General features: G+C 42.0%; 1 protein-coding gene across 1 annotated transcript in view; it reads right to left on the bottom strand.

The window, feature by feature from the left end:
* The window catches only part of LOC144532834 (attractin-like protein 1), a 287,336-nt gene extending 267,512 nt beyond the window's left edge, over positions 1-19,824 (bottom strand). Inside the window, exon 1 of the mRNA XM_078273772.1 lies at positions 18,855-19,824. Coding sequence (XP_078129898.1) covers positions 18,855-19,102 — 248 coding nt within the window. The 5' untranslated portion in view covers positions 19,103-19,824. The remainder of the gene's footprint in view (positions 1-18,854) is intronic.
* Between the last annotated feature and the right edge of the window lie 3,331 nt (positions 19,825-23,155).

Consider the following 23,155-nt stretch of genomic DNA (forward strand, 5'->3'; position numbering starts at 1 on the left):
AGACGTCAATCTGTATGCCATTTGTGCGTGTTATCAAGACGCATAATCGCTTTGTAGCATGTTTATCAACGCCGTTTGGCCTCTATTGACTTACATTACATGTGAATTGTCGCCGTAGCGAGTAGTATGAAAGGGCGAAAATCCACAGTGGGAAGTTGGTTGGGATGGCGGATGAGTAAAACACAGGACTTTCATCCACAAGAGCCAGAATCGCGTCCTGCGTGTGGCGTTTATTAATAATTGTTTTTATTTTTATTTTTTAAGCCTTCCCCAATGTTCTTTTCCTAAACCCAACCGTTTAATGTTTTCCTAAGCGTGTGACGTTGGTCACCGTCGTTTTTTTGTCGTTTTTTTGTCATTTTTTTTGTGTTACTAAAGCCTTTCCCAATGTTCTTTTCCTAAACCCAACCTTTTTACACATACACACCACGTGGTGTGTATGTTTACATCCACTGTATACAGCGTAGACATACACGTGGATAGCTCAAAATGCGTACAGATAACACGCCATTTGGCTTTAGGAAAGTGGCGTGTATGTTTATGCAAAGTCATGATGCCATGTTGGGACTTTGGTGCGCGTTCTCGCGAAATTCGTAAGGACTTAGGGTTGTCCCAATGTCGAATTTCAAAGGGCGTGAGGGTTTGAGTACACACTTTTGGAATCAGGCAGCCATCTCCTGTGCCTCGGCCGTGTGGAAAGCAACAAACTTAAAATGAAAATTCCCAAACCGGCAAGTGTCAGCTTTTTTTCAACTGCTTACACACAAAATCTTTTCATGTCACACGATTTTTGAAACCTCTCACTCAAAGTGCAAAACTACACAGCAAATCTCCAAAACCAGAAGCTATTTCTCAGCCTTTCACTCAGTTTTCTGTTTCATAAAACACTTTTTTCAAAACATTACACACAATTCTCTACCTAAGACACAAACATCTAACAGGAAGTGACTTGCTTTTAACACAACCAATCAAAATGCTACACTTATTTACCAGGGCACACACACACACACACACACACACTCCTCACATTTGCAAACACATTATGTCATAACTGAACACTAACCAATCACTGCTTTAGTATAGGCCTATACAGAGGTCAAAGGTCAGATTACCTGTTTTGAACAATGGATGCCAACAATAGACAGAGAGCAAGGGGAGGAGGAGGGACAGACAGGAGATGACAACGAGGAGGAGGAGGAGGAGGAGGAGGGAAGAAGAGGAAGAAGGAGAGCCATCTCCTTGAGATCAGGGCCACACTTACTCATCATGTGATCAACCACGGATTGACCAATGAGAGAAGAACATCTTGAGTAGCTTTACAGTGGCGTCCATACTGCATGCAACTATCTACTGACTATTTTAGCATTACAAATCAATCCTATCTATCCCAAAACTATCTGAGCCCATGTGGCCTCACACACTCACTCACTTAGCACCTGAGATCAATTAAGTCTGTGAGTCTTTAGTCCTTAGTCCTCAGGGCTCACTTTGGGATTGGGCCATTCTGGGTTAAAATTTTAAAAAGCGCTTTTTTGGAACGTTTTCTGACATTTTGTCACTTTCTTTATGCTTTTTGAGGTACTTTTTTATTTCTTTTTGAAGTTTTTGGGCATTTCTGCCTTTATTGGATAGGAAAGCTGAGATATGAAAGGGGAGAGAGAGGTGGGAAGACACGCAGGAAAACCATCACAGGTCAGATTTGAACCCTGGACCTTCTGCATCGAGGAATAAACCTCTGCATAGGTGCGCCTGCTCTACCAAACGAGCCAATCGGCCACCTTTGTGAGCTTTTTTTAAAACGTTTTTGTCCCTCTTTTCAACCCTTTTTTAATGGCAACTAAACCTAATTTAAATGACATTATACCTCATTTTTTAGTTTGAAAAAAAGCAGAAATTATGAATTATTTTGACTAAAAGAATAGTTAAGATCAGAGGATGCTGAGTGAATCACAGACTGGTTTATGTCGAAGTTTGGTCAGGATGCTGTTTTGAAACCATTTTTTTTTTTTAATTCAAATGCTGTGCAATTAAATAAAACAACATAGCTGCATGGATGTATATGTTGCATGGGTTCCATACAACGTACATGCATGCATCCTAGTTATTTTGGGGCAATTTGGTTGTAAGAAACCCATATTTCTGATATCCTCTGATATCCTCGGGTCAAAGTTGACCCGAGGACAACGCAAAGGTTAAGTCAGTCTTTTTCTTGTCTTTGTGTTCCGATAAAATCAATCAAGATCAAAGTTTTTTATCATACGTTTGGCTCATGAAATGAAGTTGAATGACGTGAACATTGCCAACAACCAATAACTGCTGTGCTCTCTCCAGGACCAATCAGGAAGCAGCAAACCAGGTAGACCGTAAACATGGAGGGGACTCCGAGGAGGCGCAAGAACCTGAACAAGTCCCGCTTCTCCTGACTGAGGAGAAGGAGGAGAAACTGGCAGAGTTGTGGAGTGAACAAATGTGCCTCTTTAACGTGTCCTCCCATTTGAACCACTAGAGTATAAGAGACCAAGCAGGGTCGTGTCCACATTCTGCAGTGTCTTTTCTTTTTTTGGCTGTTTTTTTGCCCCAGAACAAACCACTGCACACACGAGGGCAGCTATGAGCCAAACACCAAACACTTTGAGAAAGTTGTGCTCAGTTTTGTTGCAGAAACACATGAATCTTCAGCAGGTATTTGAACCTAAGTTGATGAAGTCGGTCAGTCAACATGAGCAATATTTTTCACTTGAATAGATTAAATTTCATTGTCCTGACACAGCCTGACAGTAGATGTATCTCCCCTGGCGCGTGTGTGTGTGTGTGTGTGTGTGTGTGTGTGTGTGTGTGTGTGTGTGTGTGTGTGTGCAGAAATAGAGCCTTTATTACAGTCTGACAACAGGCCGCTGTATTATTACAGTTTGCTCCTAGCCTAGCCAGGCCACAGGCTGATTATACACTGTGACCTACAGCCAGCAGCGGGGTGTGTATATGTGTGTGTGTGTGTGTGTGTGTGTGTGTGTGTGTGTGTGTGTGTGTGTGTGTGTGTGTGTGTGTGTGTGTGTGTGTGTGTGTCCACCCCTACGGTGAGCCCCATCACATGTGGTCTGCATTAAAACACTATTGTACATTACAGGGCTTCAAAGCGTTGCCATGTGGACTGAAAACTCTAGCCCATGTTGTCAGCATCTCAGACATTTTATGGGATGGTTTCCACATGGTGGTGGTGATGGTTGGCATAGTGTTTAAGATGCAGACCATATAACCGCAGAGTCGCTGGTTCAACTCCGGCAGGTCCGGCACCCCTCATCTTTGCCATAATATCTACACTGTTAGCTGTAGGCAACAATTTAGGCAAAATGCCCCAAAAAAAAAGTCACAGATTAATTCACTTATTTCTGTGTTTTTTAGAAACTGAATTGTTGATTTTTTATTTTTTTTTATTTTCAATCAGCTCCTTTTTCTACAGACGTTGAATTACCGTCGAATTAAGGCGCTTTAGACAAAGGCATCTTTCGACTGCTAAATGTCGTTGTTGCTGGTAATTATTTTGTGTAGCTCACCAGCACAAAAGCGGCTGACAGAAGATTATTTTCTGCTTAGCAATATCAAAATGTTATCAGAGCTACAGGGGGGGAAGGTAGAACTAATTCTTCTTTTTCTTCTTGGATTTGTAAAGATGTAGGTGCATCACAGCCCTCCTTAGCTCTGTAGTATTTTAAGCCGTTTACATCAAATTTGAGAAAAAAAGACAATCCATTGAAATGTCTTGCCTGGCTGACAGGCTGACATATGAGTAAATGTGTAAACAGCATTTTTTTGTAGTTGTTGTAGTTGTAATGAGGTTTTTGTTCGAAAAAGAAAGCTCTGATATATTGTGGTTTCCTTTCGAGTGCAGAAAAAAAGCAGGTGTAAAAAATCTGCCAAGCACAAAAACAGCCTGAGGTGATTCTGAGCATAGCTGTAACGGACATGAAGCTCTGACCACGCCACCTGGCAGAAAGTGACAGGACATGGCAGAATGACTGCGCACCCTCAGGCACAGTGTGTGTATTCACCAGATACGTGCATCTGTTTGTGACTTTCTATCACATTCTCCTCAGATAATACTTCTCTCGCTCTCTCTCTCTCTCTCTCGCTCTCTCTCTCTCTCTCTCTCTCTCTCTCTCTCACACACACACACACACACACACACACACACACTCCCTGCAAGTCTGAACATCCCATCAGAGGCAAAAAAACGGGAAAACAAAATCAAAGAGGACTGAGTTACAAGAGAACATGGGCAAAGAACCAGACATGAACACAAATCATCTAGCCCTGCTCTCGCTGTAAACACACCCACCCACCACGTGTAGATACAAAGATATATATACACACACACACACACACACACACACACACACACACACACACACACACACACAGAAACACACATAACAAAACAAAGAAATAGACAGGAACACAGGGAAGCAGAGCCAGCACATGCCTTAGTGATTAAATCATTTGTAAGAAAACACAGTTTGGGAGCAAAAGAGGAACACGTCTTTCTCTGGGTGGACTGCAAGAGAAGCATGTGTGTGTGTGTGTGTGTGTGTGTGTGTGTGTGTGTGTGTGTGTGTGTGTGTGTGTGTGTGTGTGTGTGTGTGTGTGCATCTGTTGGGACAGATAGAGAGACATGAAGTGCAAACAGATGAAGAGATGAGAAGAGGAAGAGTGAAAGAATCAGAGAGGAAGGTCTGAATCCAATGCTCCCTGCCAGTAAAAATAACTCCGGCCTTGGCAGAGATCATACACACACACACACACACACACACACACACACACACACACACACACACACACACACACACACACACACACACACACACGGACAAGGACAAGGATAATAAAGCTGCCCATTTCTTTCTATGGTTGCTGCTGCAAAATTCTCACTCACACACAAGAATGGACAGAAGCACACAAAAAACCTATAACGCAAACTCAATAGTGTCTGTGTTTGCTTGTCACAATAAAAGCCTTTTGGCAAAGAAACCTTTGTTAGGCTTTTGTTTTGAAGTAGCCACAGGAGGTCTAGGCTGACACTGGCAGTGACTTGTTATGGATTAGTTAGAGGGTATATACAGTGCATTGGCAGGTGTGAAGCTAGCTCCCAATTGTCATTGTTAGCAGGTTCTTAGTGTATTCACTTTTTTTTTTTTTTTTAAAAAGGGAGACATGATTGGAAAGGGGCCAGAGAAGACTGAGTTCAAAATAGTCCAGATGGTAATTAGACTAAAATGTGGGCAAACTGAGGAGACAATAACAGCAAGAGAACAAAAACACTGCAGCAGTATGATGCTCATCTTGTTATAAAGAGCAGCAATACATGTCACTTTCCCTGCACTTCACAATGCACACGCTCCATCTGCCTCAAACAACCCACTCTTCTTCTGTGATGATGATGATAATGTGTAATGTGAAATGCAAAGCTTGGCCAAGGCAACACGTCTAACCTGAGGAAAAACCGGTCCAAACACCAAAATATATCTAAAAGTTGAAGAGTGTACCGTGTCTGCTGGCCTAAAAGCACATTTTCATAATAAGCCCTGGAGACAGTATGTGACAGACTGGAGGGATGGGTTTTATTTATTTTGTGTTGTGTGGAAAATGTTTTAAAGGTGCCCTGTCACACGTATTTCATTACTTTGTGGTAATGTCTGAAGTTCTACCATGGACTCTGTAACATTGTTTTGTGCAAAAAAAATGCCTTGGTTACCTTGTTTCAAGCCATTCTAGCGTGGTATAGGAAGCCTGCAGGAAGACTCAGCTCGATTTGTGCCTGTTCTCATTAATATTCAACAAGCTAAGCTGCTTGACTCTGATTGGCAGACAGCTAGCCAATGAGAGCCTGGCTATCAACATCCTTTACCCAGCGCAACTGGGCGAGCTCATGAATAGTAATGAGCTCAGGCAACGCCACGTCAGACTGACCAGCTTTTGTAGTTGGCCTGATTTCTCCGCTTATTTCTTTTCAGTGGGAGGCAGCAGTTCATTTTCACATTCACCACATAACACAAACACATATGGACCTAACATATTTCAAAAAATACAAGTCAAAATGGTATTGTGTGGCAGGGCACCTTTAAATAAATAGTAAAATGGTCTAAATTCTTAGACATTCTTCCTCTAAACTAAAATGAAGTTGTTGATGTTACAGAGAGACTAAATTAACATTGGGTACCGGTACTAAATTCCAGAGCAAATTTGCTCGAGAGTAATAAGTGCTCTGGTCTAAAGTAATACTGACACTAGTCTCGCTTTGCCAGACCCTCCTCCAAAGCGCGCTGAAGGAGGGTCTGGCTACTCCACATAGCATTCGGGGATGGGAGGAAAACATGCTCTGGTTTAGCCCTCCTGTTGTCCTCGGGTGAAATTTGACCCATTTTCAAAAGGTTTCTAGGCTATATCAGAAATTTGGGTTTCTTTCAACCAAATTGTCAAAAAATAACGTGGATGGTTCCCTACAACGCTCATAACAAGTAAAATAAACGATCAGTTGACTATTTTCACATTTGGTTTAATTCAATTTGATAGCATTGGGGAAAAAAATGAAAAAGAAAAAGCTTCAAAAACGTGGGGAAAAAAACAACAAAAATAAATAAAAACATCGGCAAAAGTGACAAAAAACTTGGAAAAAAGTGACAAAAACGTTGGGAAAGCGACAAAAGTGTTGAGAAAAGACGACCAAATAGTTTTTACTTTAAATTTAGACCCAGAATAACAAAAGTTGCATGGTCAAAGGGAAGACAACACAAGGGTTAATGGCATTTCTTTAGACCAATCAAAATCGTCATGGGCAGTGCTAAACTACGCACAGAACCGCTGCAAAATAGTCATGCGAGAGAAAACTCAGATTGGACAGATAGTCTAGCTAGCTGTGTCAGTTTACCCTGCAGAGATCTGAGGAGCAGTTAATAATAGAAGGACATTTATTTATCCACTGAATTTAAAATTCCAACACAAAGATAGCGGAAGGAAACGGAAAATACATGCATCTGGTGGAACTTCCTGCTGCTGAATCCCGGAAGTTGAACGTCAAGGATATAGACCAGTGTTTCTCAACGGGGGTGGTACAGCCCCCCAGGGAGCGTTGAGAGGATGACAGGGGGGAGGAGGGGCCCCGCTTTTGGAAAAGGGGGGCATTAGGGTGCCCTTGGGGGGGCGTTTGTTTTAAGGCGAGTTAACACCAAAGATTCACAACAATACCAGTTAACCCTTTAAACCAGTGTTTCTGAAATGGGGGTACATGTACCCCTACGGGTACTTTGGAGTACTGCAGGGGGTACGTGACATTTTTAAAATATGTCAGGGAGGGGGGTAAGGGAACTGGATAATGGATAGGGAGGGGGGGGCGCTGGACCAAAAAATTTGAGAACCACTGATATAGTACACACACACACACACATGGGGACTTGGGCTAATGAGCCAACTCTGTCCTCTGTTATACTCTAATGGAAGACACTGTGCGTCAACACATGTCTAATGATCCAGTGATGGAGGGACACTTGACTTTACCACAAACACTAATCCGGTTACTGAACTGACAAATGCGGTAAATGGAGAGTGTGTCTCACGGGTCGTTCAGACTGTACGCACACGGCCAAATGACTATTGATCCAACGAGGCTGTGTGGGGCATGGCGGAGAGGTTGTGACATCATCATTAGGAGACAAATTGAATGTGCAGGCTAGTTGTGGGTTTCAAGTATTGACTGCCTGGAACAACTGGTGATGTACTGTAGTTCTCCATACTTCTCCATACAGAAACCAAAGAGTTCAATTAACCCTTGTGTTGTCTTTTTTCAACACTTTTTCAAGTTGTTTTTTTTCTGCTTATTGTCGCTTTTTTTTTTAAGTTGTTATTTTTTCAATGTTTTTGTTGATTTTTTGACATTGTGTTGCTTTTGCAAAAGTGACAAGTTTTTTCTTTGTCACTTTTACATTTGACGCTTTGTTCCCACTACTATCAACTCATAGAGTTATACACTTATTCTTGGAATTCATGGACACTAAACCTAATTTTTGAGTTTAAAATGCAGAAATATGCTATAAAATTGAATAAAACACCCAAAATTCAATGAAAGTAGTGTACTGATCCTTCATTTTACTTGAGAAGAGTGTTAAATGGAACCATCCATGTTATTTTTTGGCAATTTGGTTGAAAGAAACCCACATTTCTGATATAGATATTTTCTGAAAATGGGTCAAATTTGACCCGACGACAACAGGTTAAGTGGTTAAATGTGTTTCATACATTATAGAAAATGCTCTACTTAAACAGTAAAGCTTGATGAGTTGAAGTAACCATTTTGGACTTGTATTCCTGGGTTGGATTTTAGAACTGCGTGGCAAAACAATCCAAGCAGCAGAGAAGGAAGGGTGCTGCTTGGCTGCGGTGGGTCCACATTGACAGATGGTAATGACGGTAAAATGTTTGATAAAACACTATAAAATGTACAGCTTCGTGGACTGCTGCCGTTAGCCCCTAAGCCATGCTAGCCTCTGCAATTGGGTGTACAACTCTACCCACACTATTTCCTGCCACTTTCCTGCTTTTGTACAGAAGCCCTGAAAAGCTACGGTGAAAATAAAAAAAAATACTGGCATTGTTGGCCAGTTTATCTCCTGCGTAGAAGATAATATCTTAAAGTGTATTCCCCAATTAGGAGATTTGATCTCGTACTACGAGATCAACTTTTAGGCTTACATAGGCAGTTTTTGAGAGCGACTAAGCCATGCAGAATGGAGCGCTTAGTGCGCGATAGAAAGGGAATTAAAAGTTCAACTAAATGCAGAATGAATAAAAAGTTTTACCTTATCAGTAAACTACAAATGTCCACTGTGAAACATAATGGAAATGTGCATAGGCCCTGCCGTTGGACAGTCTGAGGAGAGGCAATGCATTTTGTGTTATGAGCGTGCCTATGTTCCCACAGCCCAATGGTCCCACAGCCCAATGGTCCCACAGCCCTATGTTCCCACAGCCCAATGGTCCCACAGCACTATGTTCCCACAGCCCTATGTTTCCACATCCCAATGGTCCCACAGCCCTATGTTCCCACAGCCCTATGTTCCCACATTTACTTTTTATCAGAGTTTATCTCCCTTTCTCCCAATTTGGTAGTCAATCACACCCAACCTATTATCCAGTAGCAATGGACTACAGATGGAATGTAACCCTAACCCGTAACATAGGGCCGAATTTTAAGGGAACATAGGGCTGTGGGATCATTGTACTGTGGGATCATTGGACTGTGGGAACATAGGACTGTGGGACCATTGGGCTGTGGGATCATTGTACTGTGGGATCATTGGACTGTGGGAACATAGGACTGTGGGACCATTGGGCTGTGGGAACATAGGGCCTAATTTTCAGTGAAAAAAACAATTCTTAGAAATGTGGGACCATTGGGCTGTGGGAACATAAGGTTGATCCCTGTCCGGTAAACTCATGCTGCCTTCTCAGAAATTCTGGCTAATCTAGAATACATCCGGGCTTTTCTCACATACACAAAATCCACACATACTATGCAGATGGATCGCACTACAAACTCAATTCCATGGCATACTTGTGTATGAATAGTTTGTGATTCAACATAGCTCATCTCTCTGAAACCGCTACAGCCTCAGAGAAGAACACAGGGGGTTATGATTCATGTAATACACCCGGCAATCCAACTGTGTGTGTGTGTGTGTGTGTGTGTGTGTGTGTGTGTGTGTGTGTGTGTGTGTGTGTGTGTGTGTGTGTGTGTGTTGCCCTTGCTTTCACTCTCATCATAGCGGGATTAACACACTGGACAGATGGCCGTCCGATGCTCCTCCCTCGCAAACTCACATGCTTTCTCACAGAACACATACACACACAACAAACGAAGCACACACACAAAGACATGCACACACACAAAGACACACACACACACACACACACACACACAATGAACACAAACACACCCTAAAACTCAGCACAGTGCGGTGGCAACTTCAGTTCACGAGCTGTCATCATCACTGCAAATTGCCTGAGGGTTTAATCTCACACACACACACACACACACACACACACACACACAAGGGTAAAGCCTGTGTCAGCAGATGATGACTCTGATGTCAGAAAAGCACTCTCTGTCTCCACTCATCCTGTCTCTCACTATAACCCTCATGTGGTTCTTTTGTCCTTGAATGGCTTCCTTCCCCTAATCTTCAGGCATGGGTTGATATTTAGATCACTTTTAGATCACGTGTTTATATATGTATATTCATATTTGTTGATGTCATTAAAGAAATTGAGTGTGTTTTGAGATATACTGCTTTTTATAAGGTCCTGGTGGTGTCAATGCCTAAATCTTCTCCGAAGGCTGTCTGAATGTTTTCTCGCTACAGTTAACACCAGACCCTAGGTTCAATATGTTGGCATGTAAATCAGGAATTGACACATTTCTCCTTCATTCACATGTGGGGCATTCAAGAAGGTTTAATATAAATAAATACAACTGCTTAAAAAAGAAAATAAATGACGCAAAAATGGCACAATAGCATGTTATAGAGGTGAAACTCTTACAAGATGTTAGGTAAGTTGCCAGTCAAGTTGCAGTTTGCGTCCATGTCCATACTCGTATAATATATGTAGTGAAGAAGGAATTTGATAAAATGTATTAAGTGTATTTTTTTGGCGAAACATGGATGCCTCACACATCTTCAACCCGGCAGCACAGAACATCTTAACAATCAGCACAGTTTCAAGATCAGTGTCAACAACTCAGTATTCGACCAAATGTCTCCCCTTGTGTTCCTGAGTTATGGCGCTGACTAACGGCCAGCAAAAGTGTTTTTGCCAAACATTATGATGTCACAGTGAAGTTGACCTTTGACCTTTTGGGTATAAATAACATCACTTCATCATTTCATCCTATTGGACATTTGTGTGAAATTGTGTGATAATTAGCGTAGGGATTTTTTCAAACAGATTTTTTTCAAAGCCCTGCGGTTACATCAAATTAAGTCTGTTAAGTTCTGATAGCTGGTTCCATTTTGGATCCAGTTCCTAATTGGTGAATTTAGCTAATCGCAATACTGAGAGACAGTACAGTAAAAAAAAAAAAAAAAGACTAGTTATTTAAGACTAAACTCAAATACATCTAGGGAATCCACTGTGTTCAGATTTTCATGTTCAGATTCAATGCTGGATTCCCATTCAATAAAATCCTCTGGAACCTTAAATCCCCGGTGAAGACTAAAGTTCTCAATTTCCATTCTAGTCCAGTCAGAGTTTACTAGAAGGTTGCTGGTTCACATTCCTGAGCCAACAGGGGAAATGCCTCATGACACCCATAACTGCTGCCACTGCCGCACACAGAAGTGATAGAGATCTGAAGGGGAACCATAATGGGCTCTAACGTCATGTAATAGGATTTCTGTGGCACCAACATCCAAACTGCGCTCTCAGTATTAGTAGACAGATTGAATCAGACATGTAGTTTAGGGGTTTAATCCAAAACTATAATCCCATTTTGGAAATAAAAATCGTAATGATCTATTTCTTTTTGAAGAATTATTTGTATGCCAAGGATCTCTTCCTCGTGACTTGAAGAGGTGGTACATTTTTTTTAAATCCCATCTTGCGTTGAGTGTTGTCTGAACTCTAGGTCGCCTCAGTCCACTTATCCGGCTCCGGTGTGATAAATAAAGGTTACCCGGCTCCGGCTGCCTGTCTGAGAGGCAAAAACCTCCAATATGGCCTCTGCACACTGAGTGATGGCTTTACAACAAGTCAGCAACGAGACAGTTCAGAGACCGATTCTCATTTTATTCTCCTATCATCTATCAATTAGCTCATCAACATCCTTTTTTTCCCAGAACCCTCTGCTGCATCTCTGTTGTGAGATAATGACTTAAACGGTTTGATCATTGCGAGTTCATTTCACCCTGGCCTCCAGTGTTTCTGGCTGCCTGCACTTACCATGCCAGAGACGAAGGGAGATTAATGCAGCGCTTCATACTGGACAACCTTGGGCATATAGATTTACTCTGATGTGCAACATTAGACAGTTTGATGTTCAAACTGTCAGACGCACAGCCGCGTCGGTCCGCGAGTGTTTCCCAGCCTCCTCTCCGCCGTGAGGTTAAATAAGGATAACCTTCTTCTACCTGAAAGATTCGCTTCACAGCAGTCGACAGCGACTTAAAAAGACTCATGAATGTGTGTTAAGCCACAAAACATTCTGAAATCACTCACCTAATATTTAAAAAATGTTTTGGTAACACTTTACTTGAAGGTATCTACATAAGAGTGACTTGACACTGTCATAACCCTAACCCCTAACCCTAACCCTCCCCTTGTGCCCGTGCCCCTCGCAGCGCCCATCCCGGGGCGCTGTGTTTTAACCCAAACCTAACCCTAACCCTAACTTGTCATGACAGAAACCGAATGACACTTAACGACAGAAGCGTTACGTCATAAACGTCTATGACTTGTTTATGTTTATGACATGTTCATGACAGTGTCATGTCACTCTTATGTAGATACCTTCAAGTAAAGTGTAACCAATGTTTTAAAAGTTTTTTCACAACTACATAGGGGATTTGCTTTCAAGTGCGTTTGGCCTTGCACTGTAACTGCTTTAAAAATACAACAGCATTTTGCGTCCTTTCAAACAGCTTAAAATGGCCGATGTTTACTGACGTTTACATGCAGTGTGAAAGCGAGAGAAGGTGTGAAGCTGTTATGGCACATTATAAAGTACAAGGCCCTTACTCTACATCTACACAACTACATTTTCATTTCTAAGCGGAGTTTTGAGACAAAAAACTATCTCGGTCCACACAAGGGTTTTAGCTCCTGTAGCAGAACTTATCTCCATAATAACAAGTCTGACAACTCATTCCACATGGCCATTCGCCACACACTGGGCATGTGCGTGCCAGTGTAAACAGGAAGCAGATCGTGTGACCTTGCTCTCCGGTTACTCTGCTAAGTTGAAAATACAGAAAATACTTTGGAGAAAGAACAACAATGACGAAACGTAAGACCAGGACCGACGACGAGGTTTAACTTTTACTGAAAGGTATGTAAGCCTACTTAACCGATAAGACTGATGGACGTGCGTTGTCGTTTCCAAAGGTCTCTGTTTGTGGTTTGTGCCCGTCCACACTACAAAGCAACCCAGGACTTTTCATACCAAAACGGGGGCAGCAGTGTTTCCAAATGTCTCTGTTTTAGGGGCTCGGAAACGCTGGAGTAGTGTGGCCACGAGTCGCAAGCATAGCAAAAGATATTAGTTTTTAGACCAAAACGCAGCAGCCTTCATTTTAATACCATAGTCTGGGATTTACTACCATCTCCTGCCAACAGTCAGTCCTGGTTTCTTTTATACAGTTTATCCTAGTCTCGCATTGCCAGGTATTCCTCCACAGCGCTGCGGAGGAAGGTCTGGCTAGTCCACATAGCATTCCGGGGTGGGAGAAAAACGTGCTGTGGTTTATTTGCATTTTTTTTAAACCAATCACAATCGTCGCGGACGGAGCCACGGTGAAAAGAGTGACACCCGGCTGAATGTCCGGCTGCACTAGAGCAATCCCAGGAAGTGGAACGTCGTGGATATAGACTAAGTTTATCCTAGCAAAGCTCCTCTAATCAATATATTGATTATTAACAATATATTTAATGACTCTTTAGTGTGAAAGGTGTCGCTTGTACAGTATGAAACTACAGAGAATGATCTGTAGCTCTGCAGCCCTATTGAGATTACCAGCCAGTGTTATACAGTATGTGAGAACTTATCTAGTCTGGACAAAGAGAGCCAGAGCAGCAGAGAGAAAACAAAGAGAAAGAGAGAACACCATCAGAAAACAGAGGGTGAGACTGCGGACCAATACAAGTCTACAGAGCACCAATACCTTTAATCAATAGACAAACAGAACCTACTCCCTATTTCTCCTTTATTGGATCTGTCTGTGTGGATATCAAACACAACGGTGTGTGTGTGTGTGTGTGTGTGTGTGTGTGTGTGTGTGTGTGTGTGTGTGTGTGTGTGTGTGTGTGTGTGTGTGTCCTGACCATCCCAACTGCAACCCAGTGACCACTGAGGCTTTAGTATTGAATATTTGTGAGGCTTGCCCAGGTCCTTATTCTCTCCTCCACTGCTCTCAAGTCTGTCCTCACTGTATATACAGCTGATGTAGCCACAACATTTAGATAACATGCGTATTTGGACAGCAGTGTTTCTACAATATTGCTTGTCGACGGGGAGATTCATCTAGTTCACAATCTACCAAAACAACCTCCAGTTGATGTTTTTCAGATGGATTACTGGATGATTTATGATAAACCGAGCTTAGTACAAAGGCATGTTTTCATGAAATAAATAGAAAGAACAGATGCTTTCAGGGCAAAACTGTTTTCAATTCTTTTTAAATAATTGCCCAATAATTATATGTTATATATATATATATATGTTAATTATATTATATGTTTGGTGATATTGAAGGTGATGCTACAAAAACTCTCCCCCATAGGCCACCACCATTATAAAACTGACACTATATGTTGTAAATATATAGAGATCTATATACACTGGAGTGTAAAACTGTGGAAGGGACACCTTGAACGGCAAACAAGTTCAATTACTATGCCAGAGCCTAGCTAAGTTATATTTATGTGAAGGACGCCATCTTAATGTTACCTTGCACAACAGTTGGGTTCTTGCAAAATCATTAATTGCGGGATCACAACACACATCGCACGAAAATATATCTTGTCAAGCTATAAGTAGTCTCGCATTGCCAGACCTTCCTCCACAGCGCTGCGGAAGAGGGTCTGGCTAGTCGTGGTTTATTGGCATTTCTTTAAACCAATCACAATCGTCATGGGTGGTGCTAAGCCCCAGACGGAGCCACGGTGCCTCTGCTAAATAGTCTCGGGAAGGAACTTGTTTTGGTGGAACATGTGTACGTTCAAAAGTAGTTTTAGTCGTGCAACAGAAAACTCAGATTGGACAGATAGTCTAGCTAGCTGTCTGGATTTACCCTGCAGAGATCTGAGGACCAGTTAACCATAGTCCTCACAAATCCACCAGAGGTTAGAATTACAACACAAAGAAAGCGGAAGGTAACGGGACATCTGGCCAAAAAGACGGACTGCCGCGACTGTTCAAAACAACAATGGCGGACGTGATAGACAGATGGTTCATCCTTTCCCCTGCCAGGTATTTTTTTTAACTGCCTGCCCTTTCCCAAACAGTTTCTAATGATCTGCTTCTCAGATGGTTCTGTGTTCTGGCGCGTCAGGTTCATCTTAATGTAAATTCTATAGGAGAGAGACATGTTCATGACATATGGGATGGACAGTATAGAGAGGGGGAAGATTCCCATGTTTTCAACCAGCAAGTGTTCTTGACACCACCTCAAGACGGTCGTATGATTGTATAGGTGGTCATGTGAGGGTTAAAAATACCAGTGTTTCCAACAGAATTTACTCGTGGTGGTGGGTGGCGCAGGATGTGACGGCATGGCGTGTGATGGCTGGGTTCAGTAATAAACTAGTCAGACGAAGGTTTATGAACTATTTTTTGAAAACAATGACTGCATAACATTAACAGATAATTTAGAAAAAAATGACTGTTATATCTGTTTATCTACATGGTCTTAAAGGCGCTTTTAGCGATGATGGGTGACGGCAATTATTGTTGACGTTCAAAGTATTTTCAAACAAAACGAAGGCTAGCTCGCCCCTCCCTCCTCCTCATCCCGTCCCCTCTCCCTCCCTTCCGTGCTTCCGTTCACTAACCCCCCAAGATCATTGTGACAAGTGAAGCAGCTCTTTCTGGAAGATAGAAATAAAGTGATGAAAAGAGCTGCCTTATTTTCAAGCCCATCTATGCTGGTAGTCCATTCTGACAGTTTGTGTGAAGCTCAAAGTGTCTGAATACCAGTTCTATTCGGGATTCGATGAAAAGGACAAGAGCTTCCATTAAACTTTTTATTGAACTGTTAACTCAACTGTCTAATAAACAACAAAAAGCATCCAAATCAGGGGAGACATTGGTTGCCATGTGCAAAGTAATTACTGACATTTCAGTAGCTAAATCATTGGGTTTCCTTTGAATTTTCATCTCAGTCCTCCTTTGCAGAAATATTTAAATGGCAGCCATATTCAGCCTGTACCTGGGTTTTTAAACCAGCAACATATGGCAGCTCAAAACATTTCTGACCCCGATTTCCACTGGTCTGCATTCAGTCCTTGCCCGACTCACATATTTTATTGTCTCTACAAGTACTTTAAAAAGAACAATCATGTGTTTATTAAGCTAGTATCTACCTTCCACTCTAAGCACTCCTGCAATTAAACTCATAGGGCCCTATTTTAATGATCTAAGCGTACAGCGTGAAGTGCCTGGCGCAGGTACGTTTAGGGCGTGTCCAAATCCACTTTTGCTAGTTTGACGGCGGAAAAAAGGGTCCGTGCGCCGGGCTCATGGTTCAAAAGGGTTGTACTTAGTGTCTTCATTAATTCATAGGTGTGTTTTGGGCGTAACATGCAATCAACCAATCAGATTGTCATCTCCCATTCCCTTGGCGCATTGATGTTATAATGGCGGATTTGCACCGTAATATTTTTATTTGTAATCTTTTGCATGTGTGTGTGCTGCTGTGCGTCCCTGTGTGTGTAACAAGCATAGTGTGCACGTGCTGTGCATAAGTCTAGGAGTATTTTACTAATTTGCTGTTAAAATAACAATAAAATGCTGCGTTATTGACTTTAGACCAGGTTTTTTGTTGGTCAATGGTGCGATCACTTCCCGCTGCCTCAAGATAGCAATACGCCAAGAATGCACCTGAACACACCTCCCTGTAAGACCAGCGCACCCATGGGCGCACAGATGGGCGCAGGTCCATTTGCTATTTAAACGACGCGACAGGCGCTGGACGGGAAATTGACAACTGCGTCGCTCTTAAACTAGCAAAGACACTTGCGTCGGGCTTTGCGTCGGGCTTTGCGCTGCGCTGCGCCGGGTGCAAGAGACATGTCTTCTTTTTTCAGGTGTTGTCCTTATCAAAAAGGATGTGATGTCTATTATGTTTTTCCACCTTCAAGATGAATTTCTCGTCATCCGTGGTGTTGAAGAGGAGACATAAACAATATTGGGGGGATGTTTTGGTAAACTGACTGCATGCTCTTGCTGTTTGACTTCCTGCCTGAATGACTGAGCTCCCCACGGCTCGCGTGAAAATAGACCTGGCGCGTATATCTTTAGCGGAGCGGAGAGCCACTTCACACACGCTTCTGGGACGCGCCGTGACGCACCCAGTGGAATATAGGGGTTACTGTATGTCTCAGGAACTATCAGAGGCAAGACATTTCAGTCGTGCAATTTCTGAATCCTGATGTATTTTTAAAAAGCAACTGTTAGACAGGAGCCCCAGCAGGCTGTTTAGGCCTGTGTGTAGTACTCTGAAGTGACCGTGAGAGTGGCAGTCACTCAGAGCAGCAGACAGCAATGGGCATTGTGGGCCTTATAATTACACGTTGTCATATTTAGAAAAGTGTTTTGCACCCATTGAATTGAACCAGTTAAACCTCTCCTGCACGCATGTACTCATACATAAGGACTCATTTGTGCATTTGTGGTGCAGACTGGAAGCTGTTTCTAAACATAAAATCAGCCAGCAAAAGTCACTACACGACATCACGGGGCTTGATCTGTGTTTTTGGCTGTGGCATTAATTGCCTCGCAAACAATCTGGTAACAGCAGGCAGAGCTGCTAAGATTATTCGATTACTTTGTTAACTATTAAATTCATCGGCAACTATTTCGATAATCGGTTTGAGTCATTGTTTATGAAAAGATAAATACAAATTCTCTGATTGCAGGTTGTTAAATGTGAATATGTTCTGGTTTATTCCTTCCTCTGTGACAGTAAACTGAATATCTTTGAGTTGTTGACAAAACGAGACATTTGAGGACGACATCTTGTGTTTCGGAAAACACTGATCCACATTTTTCACCGTTCTCTGACAGTTAATAGACCAAACAACCAACCGATTAATCGAGAAAACAATCGACAGATTAATCAACGATGAAAATGATTGTTTCTTGCAGCCCACAGAGCCAGGGAACATCCAAAGGAATTCACTTTAACTGCAACAAAGACACAGGTAAATCTAATCATCTACACTTATTCACTGAACCAAGTCAAACACCACAAATGAGGCTATCATTCAGCTATAATGGATAAAGGTGTAGGCTATGTCACTAACCTGCCAACTCCTAAACAGTGGTGGAAAGCAACTAAGTACATTTACTCAAGTACTGTACTTAGGTAACAATGTTGAGCTACTTGTACTTTACTTGAGTCTTTTCTTTTCATGCCACTTTCTACTTCTACTCCGCTACATTTCAGAGAAAAATATTGTACTTTTTACTCCACTACATTCATCTGACAGCTTTAGTTACTAGTTACTTTATAAATTAAGATAGATTTTTGCACATAAAACACATGTAGTTTATAAAATACTATGTGTGATGTAACTAGGCCTACCCAACAATATGTAGGCCTACAAGTCCAGCTGAAATGATTAGCCGATTAAACACTTAGTTGTATGACAGAACTGGATTTTTCTGCATTGAGTGCTTTTACTTTTAAAGTACATTTTCCTGAAGATACTTACATACTTCTGCGTAACCTTTTCAATGCAGGACGTTTACTTGTAACGGAGTATTTTTTTTACAGTGTGGTATTAGTACTTTTACTAATTAAGTAAAGGATCTGGATACTTCTTCCACCACTGCTCCTAAAGGCACGTGGCAGATGTCATACCAATTACCAACTTACTTGAATCTCCCCTGGCAGTGCTGGCACTGATCCCCGACCCACCCGTGGTCACACACGCACGTCCCGTTGATGCACTTCCCTGAAAAACAGTTTTTATCGCAGGACTTGGACACCGAGGACGCTTCCGTGTGAAGCACGAGATGAAGCATGACAAAAACTCCCAGGTATGTTTTCAGGACGTCCCGCAGCGCGCTGCTCTTGGACGCCTTTTTCCAGGTGCATAGATGTATCCCTCCAGCATCCTCCATGATGGACGCGGAGTGTCTTTCTTTCTTTCTTTCTTTTTAAAGAGGCTGCAGCCCGGGAGCCCAAGAACAGGGGCTGTCACCTTTCACTCTGTGTGGTAATGTGTTGTCATCAGCAGTGGTGTAGCCTAGATATATGAAGTACCCTACCTGTGACGCCAGTGGGTAAAAGGCCTAGGAAAACAATAATTACGCACTATCCGAACATGCTGAGCGATGTGGAGCAAAGCTGCGGGACAGGACGAAGATATTTAAAAAAAACTTTTATGAAAACATGCAGTTCCGACCTTAAAAAAAAAACAATGTAAACGCAATTCCAATCGGACCCATCCGTATATCAGCAACACCAACATGGAAAGCGCTGTTACGCGCTCGGCGGCGCGTCCCCACAGGTCTTCCAGAGAACTTCCACTGTGTAGGCAAGGTTCCGATGTAAACACCGTGACCGGATGATTGCTGCCTCCGTCTCAGAGACTGTAATCCCCCGGAGATTATAATGAAAAAAACCAACGGAGCTCCGATGATGATGATGATGATGTGCTCTCCTGCTGGCTGTGCTCCCAGACAAAGACGTGCCCTCCTCTCCCTCACTCTCTCTCTCTCTCTCTCTCTCTCTCTCTCTCTCTCTCTCTCTCTCTCTCTCTCTCTCTCTCTCTCTCGCTCTCTCTGCCCTCTTATCACAGGATGCGACAGTCGCAGCAGCAGCAGCTCTGCCAGAGCGCCGCTTCTCTTTTCCTCTCTGTCTTTCTGTGCTCCGTCTGCTACCGCTGTCCGGTCCACAGCTGGTTTGTGACAGGGGGAAACTCCTGCACAAAGCCCCGAGCATGAGCAGTACGGCCACGCGGTTAAAGGGGCAGTGCCATTTAAACGGCAGAAGCGTGCAGCAGGCACGCACGGACACTGTGCAGAGACAAAGCCAGTGACATTCGTCTGTCGCACACTCTGTCTTAGTACGTTTTCCTACAGTAGAAGGCAGTTCACACTTGATGCATTTAGCAGATGTTCAAGACTCACAATAGAAGAAGAAATAAGTATTAATGGAGGATTTAGCTTTTATTATTTTGCAGCCAATTCAAAAAGGAATTATGCAACAGGAGCTATAGGATAGATAGATAGATAGATAGATAGATAGATAGATAGATAGATAGATAGATAGATAGATAGATAGATAGATAGATAGATGGTTGGTTGGATGGATGGATGGTGTTGTGAATGTGTGGCATTTCATTCTGTAAAAACTCTGAACAAAGACTCATGTGTTTTAATTGCTATCATACATGCGTATCATAAATTGTAAAACAGTTTTCCTTCCTGATGATTTATCTGCGTGAACCTACCTTGAACCAATCCTCCTTTCCTTTGGATCCTCTTTCTTATCTATCTACTCTCTTGTCATCTAAGTGAATGCAACAATTGTTAGAACATGTATATACCCTTGTGTGTCTCATTAAACCTTCAGAACATTGTGAACTGCTGCTTTCTTCTCCGAGATTGCGTAACGGATTTCAGAATCAACTCACAGAGGTCACAAAACAATTGGATCGGATTGTTTCCTAAAAGGTAGGTAGGTAGGTAGATAGATAGATAGATAGATAGATAGATAGATAGATAGATAGATAGATAGATAGGCAGGTAGGTAGATAGATAGATAGATAGATAGATAGATAGATAACCTTAACCAAAATCATTTCCCATTCTTTTACACGTAGGCCATTCTCTGAAATTCACAACATTACGAAGATGTTGCATGTTTTTGTGAGACAAATTGTCATTATCAACAATTTAATAAAATAAACAGTAAAGTCATCTGCAAACAAATGCTGTTCATTTGCACTATATGTCAATTGGGAATTGTTTAATGCATTTGATGCAAACCAGAAAACAGAATCAGCTCTGTTGGTCACCTTCCCTGCAGCTGCAACTTCTTTTTCAGTGCTAAAAAGCAGGTAACAGTCCAACATGCCTCCTTTTTACCTGAAGTAAGTTTGGTCCATTTTCTGGTTATTAAAGAAATACTCAAGTAAATAACCATTCCTCGTTTTTCTGGGTGCATTACATTGCTCAAATTGTATCTATCTATTTGTAGTAGGTTGAAAAGGCTATATGTTTAGTTTTTGTTTAAACAGACGACCCCCACCCCCCCCAATTTTTCCACGTCAGTAGATGGCGCTATGGCGCTGCTGTGGATCCATTAGGGAGACCGTAGCTCTTAGCTCCGCTCATGCGCATCTCAGATATAAACTAGCTTTGCCGTGAGCAACACGCTAACGTGCTCTCTGTTGATTAACAGGTACTGAAAAACTCACTTTTTCACATTGTATTGCATATTGTATTCTCATACTGCTTGTATCAGCAGATTACCTAAATGTTATAGAAATCGTTGTGTGATGTTGTGAGCTGATTTTGAGGTGTTCGTTTTAGGAGTAAAAAGCGTAACTTTGAAGCTAGTTGTTCCGACCAGTGTCGGCAGGCTGAGTACGGTTTTACAATGTAGTTTTTCATAGTAGTTTGTAAGTGTAAGTTACTGATATTAGCATCCTGTAACATAAGAAAATACGTTATATCTTTTGTTCAGAGTATTAGCCAGCCAGCAGTGAGGAAATGGTGATGAGAAATACTGTTTCAAGCTAGTTATACATTCCCGGTCATTCAGTAACATGGCGACGCCATTTTGTCAAGCGCTAATATTAAGTGCACGTGTATGAGAGAACATGATGTGTAAGAATGTTGTATGTATGGGTGTGTATTATGCTACGGTTAAATTTGTGTTAGCAGGATAGCATTGGTTATATGTCAAAGACTGTAGGTGTCCGAGTCCAGTGAATGTGAAGTGAAGTTATATTATTTTGGTATCTTTTAATATTTTAAATTAAGCCAAGTCTTGTATGTGTAATATGTGTTAAATCATTTGAATTTATGTGCATTTATTTTCTGTCAGACTGTTTCATATTATTTATCATCAGTTTGGTTACACCATTTATTTAATTTTTAAACGTTTTATTATCATCTTAACATGCACTTTTATTAGAGTTAATACATAGAGACAATGTGAATGTATGGGAATTGTATGCAATTGTTTCAGAAAAAATCAAGCTTTGCCGTGAGCAACACACTAACGTGCTCTCTGTTGATTCACAGTTTTCTTAAGCTACGCAGGGCTTCCTAGCCTGTGTAGCCATTGCTGCCGGTCCAGATTCCCCCTAGGTCTGGTGCCGGTAACATATTCATCACCAGCCAGACATAGTAAAAGTCTGCAGTGACTGTTGCTGTCCGGTCTGTTCATCACTCAGTGATCAGTAGCTATGTTTCCATCCATTTGTCAATCAAATTATCTGAAGTTTCGCTAAAACCATTCGTGCGAATAAAGCCGGTGAAAGTGTGTTTCCATCCAGCGGCTTTGAAGCGAATAAAAACCTGTGCGTAATGCCATCACGTGCTGTTTGGCGGTCAAATTGGTATATGGAATCGATTTGAGACATTTGAAGGTGTTTCCATTCATTTTCGCACTGAATCGCACAGCATTCAAGCAAAACATTTGCTAACAAAGTTTTGCTAGCCAAAATAGATCGCGCCATCTTCCTACAAATGATTCATATTGCCCAAGTTGTAAGAGTGCTTATGTGCCAGCTGATAGCGACATATCAAGCTATAATAAGACAAAACATTGCTATGATGATGCAGATGCACGTTATGGCATTTATAAAGGCCGTAACACACCGGGGACGTGACGAATAAGCGCATGCGAATATTTTGCATCTAAACTATTCACACTGGCAGCGATGCTAATTTGCGACAGTTTTCAAGAAAAGTTTTCAGATATTCGCGCCAGCTCATCTGGCATGTCGGTGGGATGGCTGCGGAAGAGAGACAAAAAAGTGACAGAAGGTGCAGTGTGAGCGGACGAGAGAAAGAGATCGGAGAATAGGAGAATTGACGTTTAGCGGGTGAAGATATCAAGTGATCGTACAGCAGCTACAGTCTGCAGTTTGAGCACGAAAAAATGCTACACCTCCTCAAAACCACCGGAGGTGTAGCCTACCCTGTCTTGTTTCAAGA

This window comes from Sander vitreus, chromosome 17 (assembly GCF_031162955.1).
Source record: "Sander vitreus isolate 19-12246 chromosome 17, sanVit1, whole genome shotgun sequence".
Lineage (NCBI taxonomy): Eukaryota > Metazoa > Chordata > Actinopteri > Perciformes > Percidae > Sander > Sander vitreus.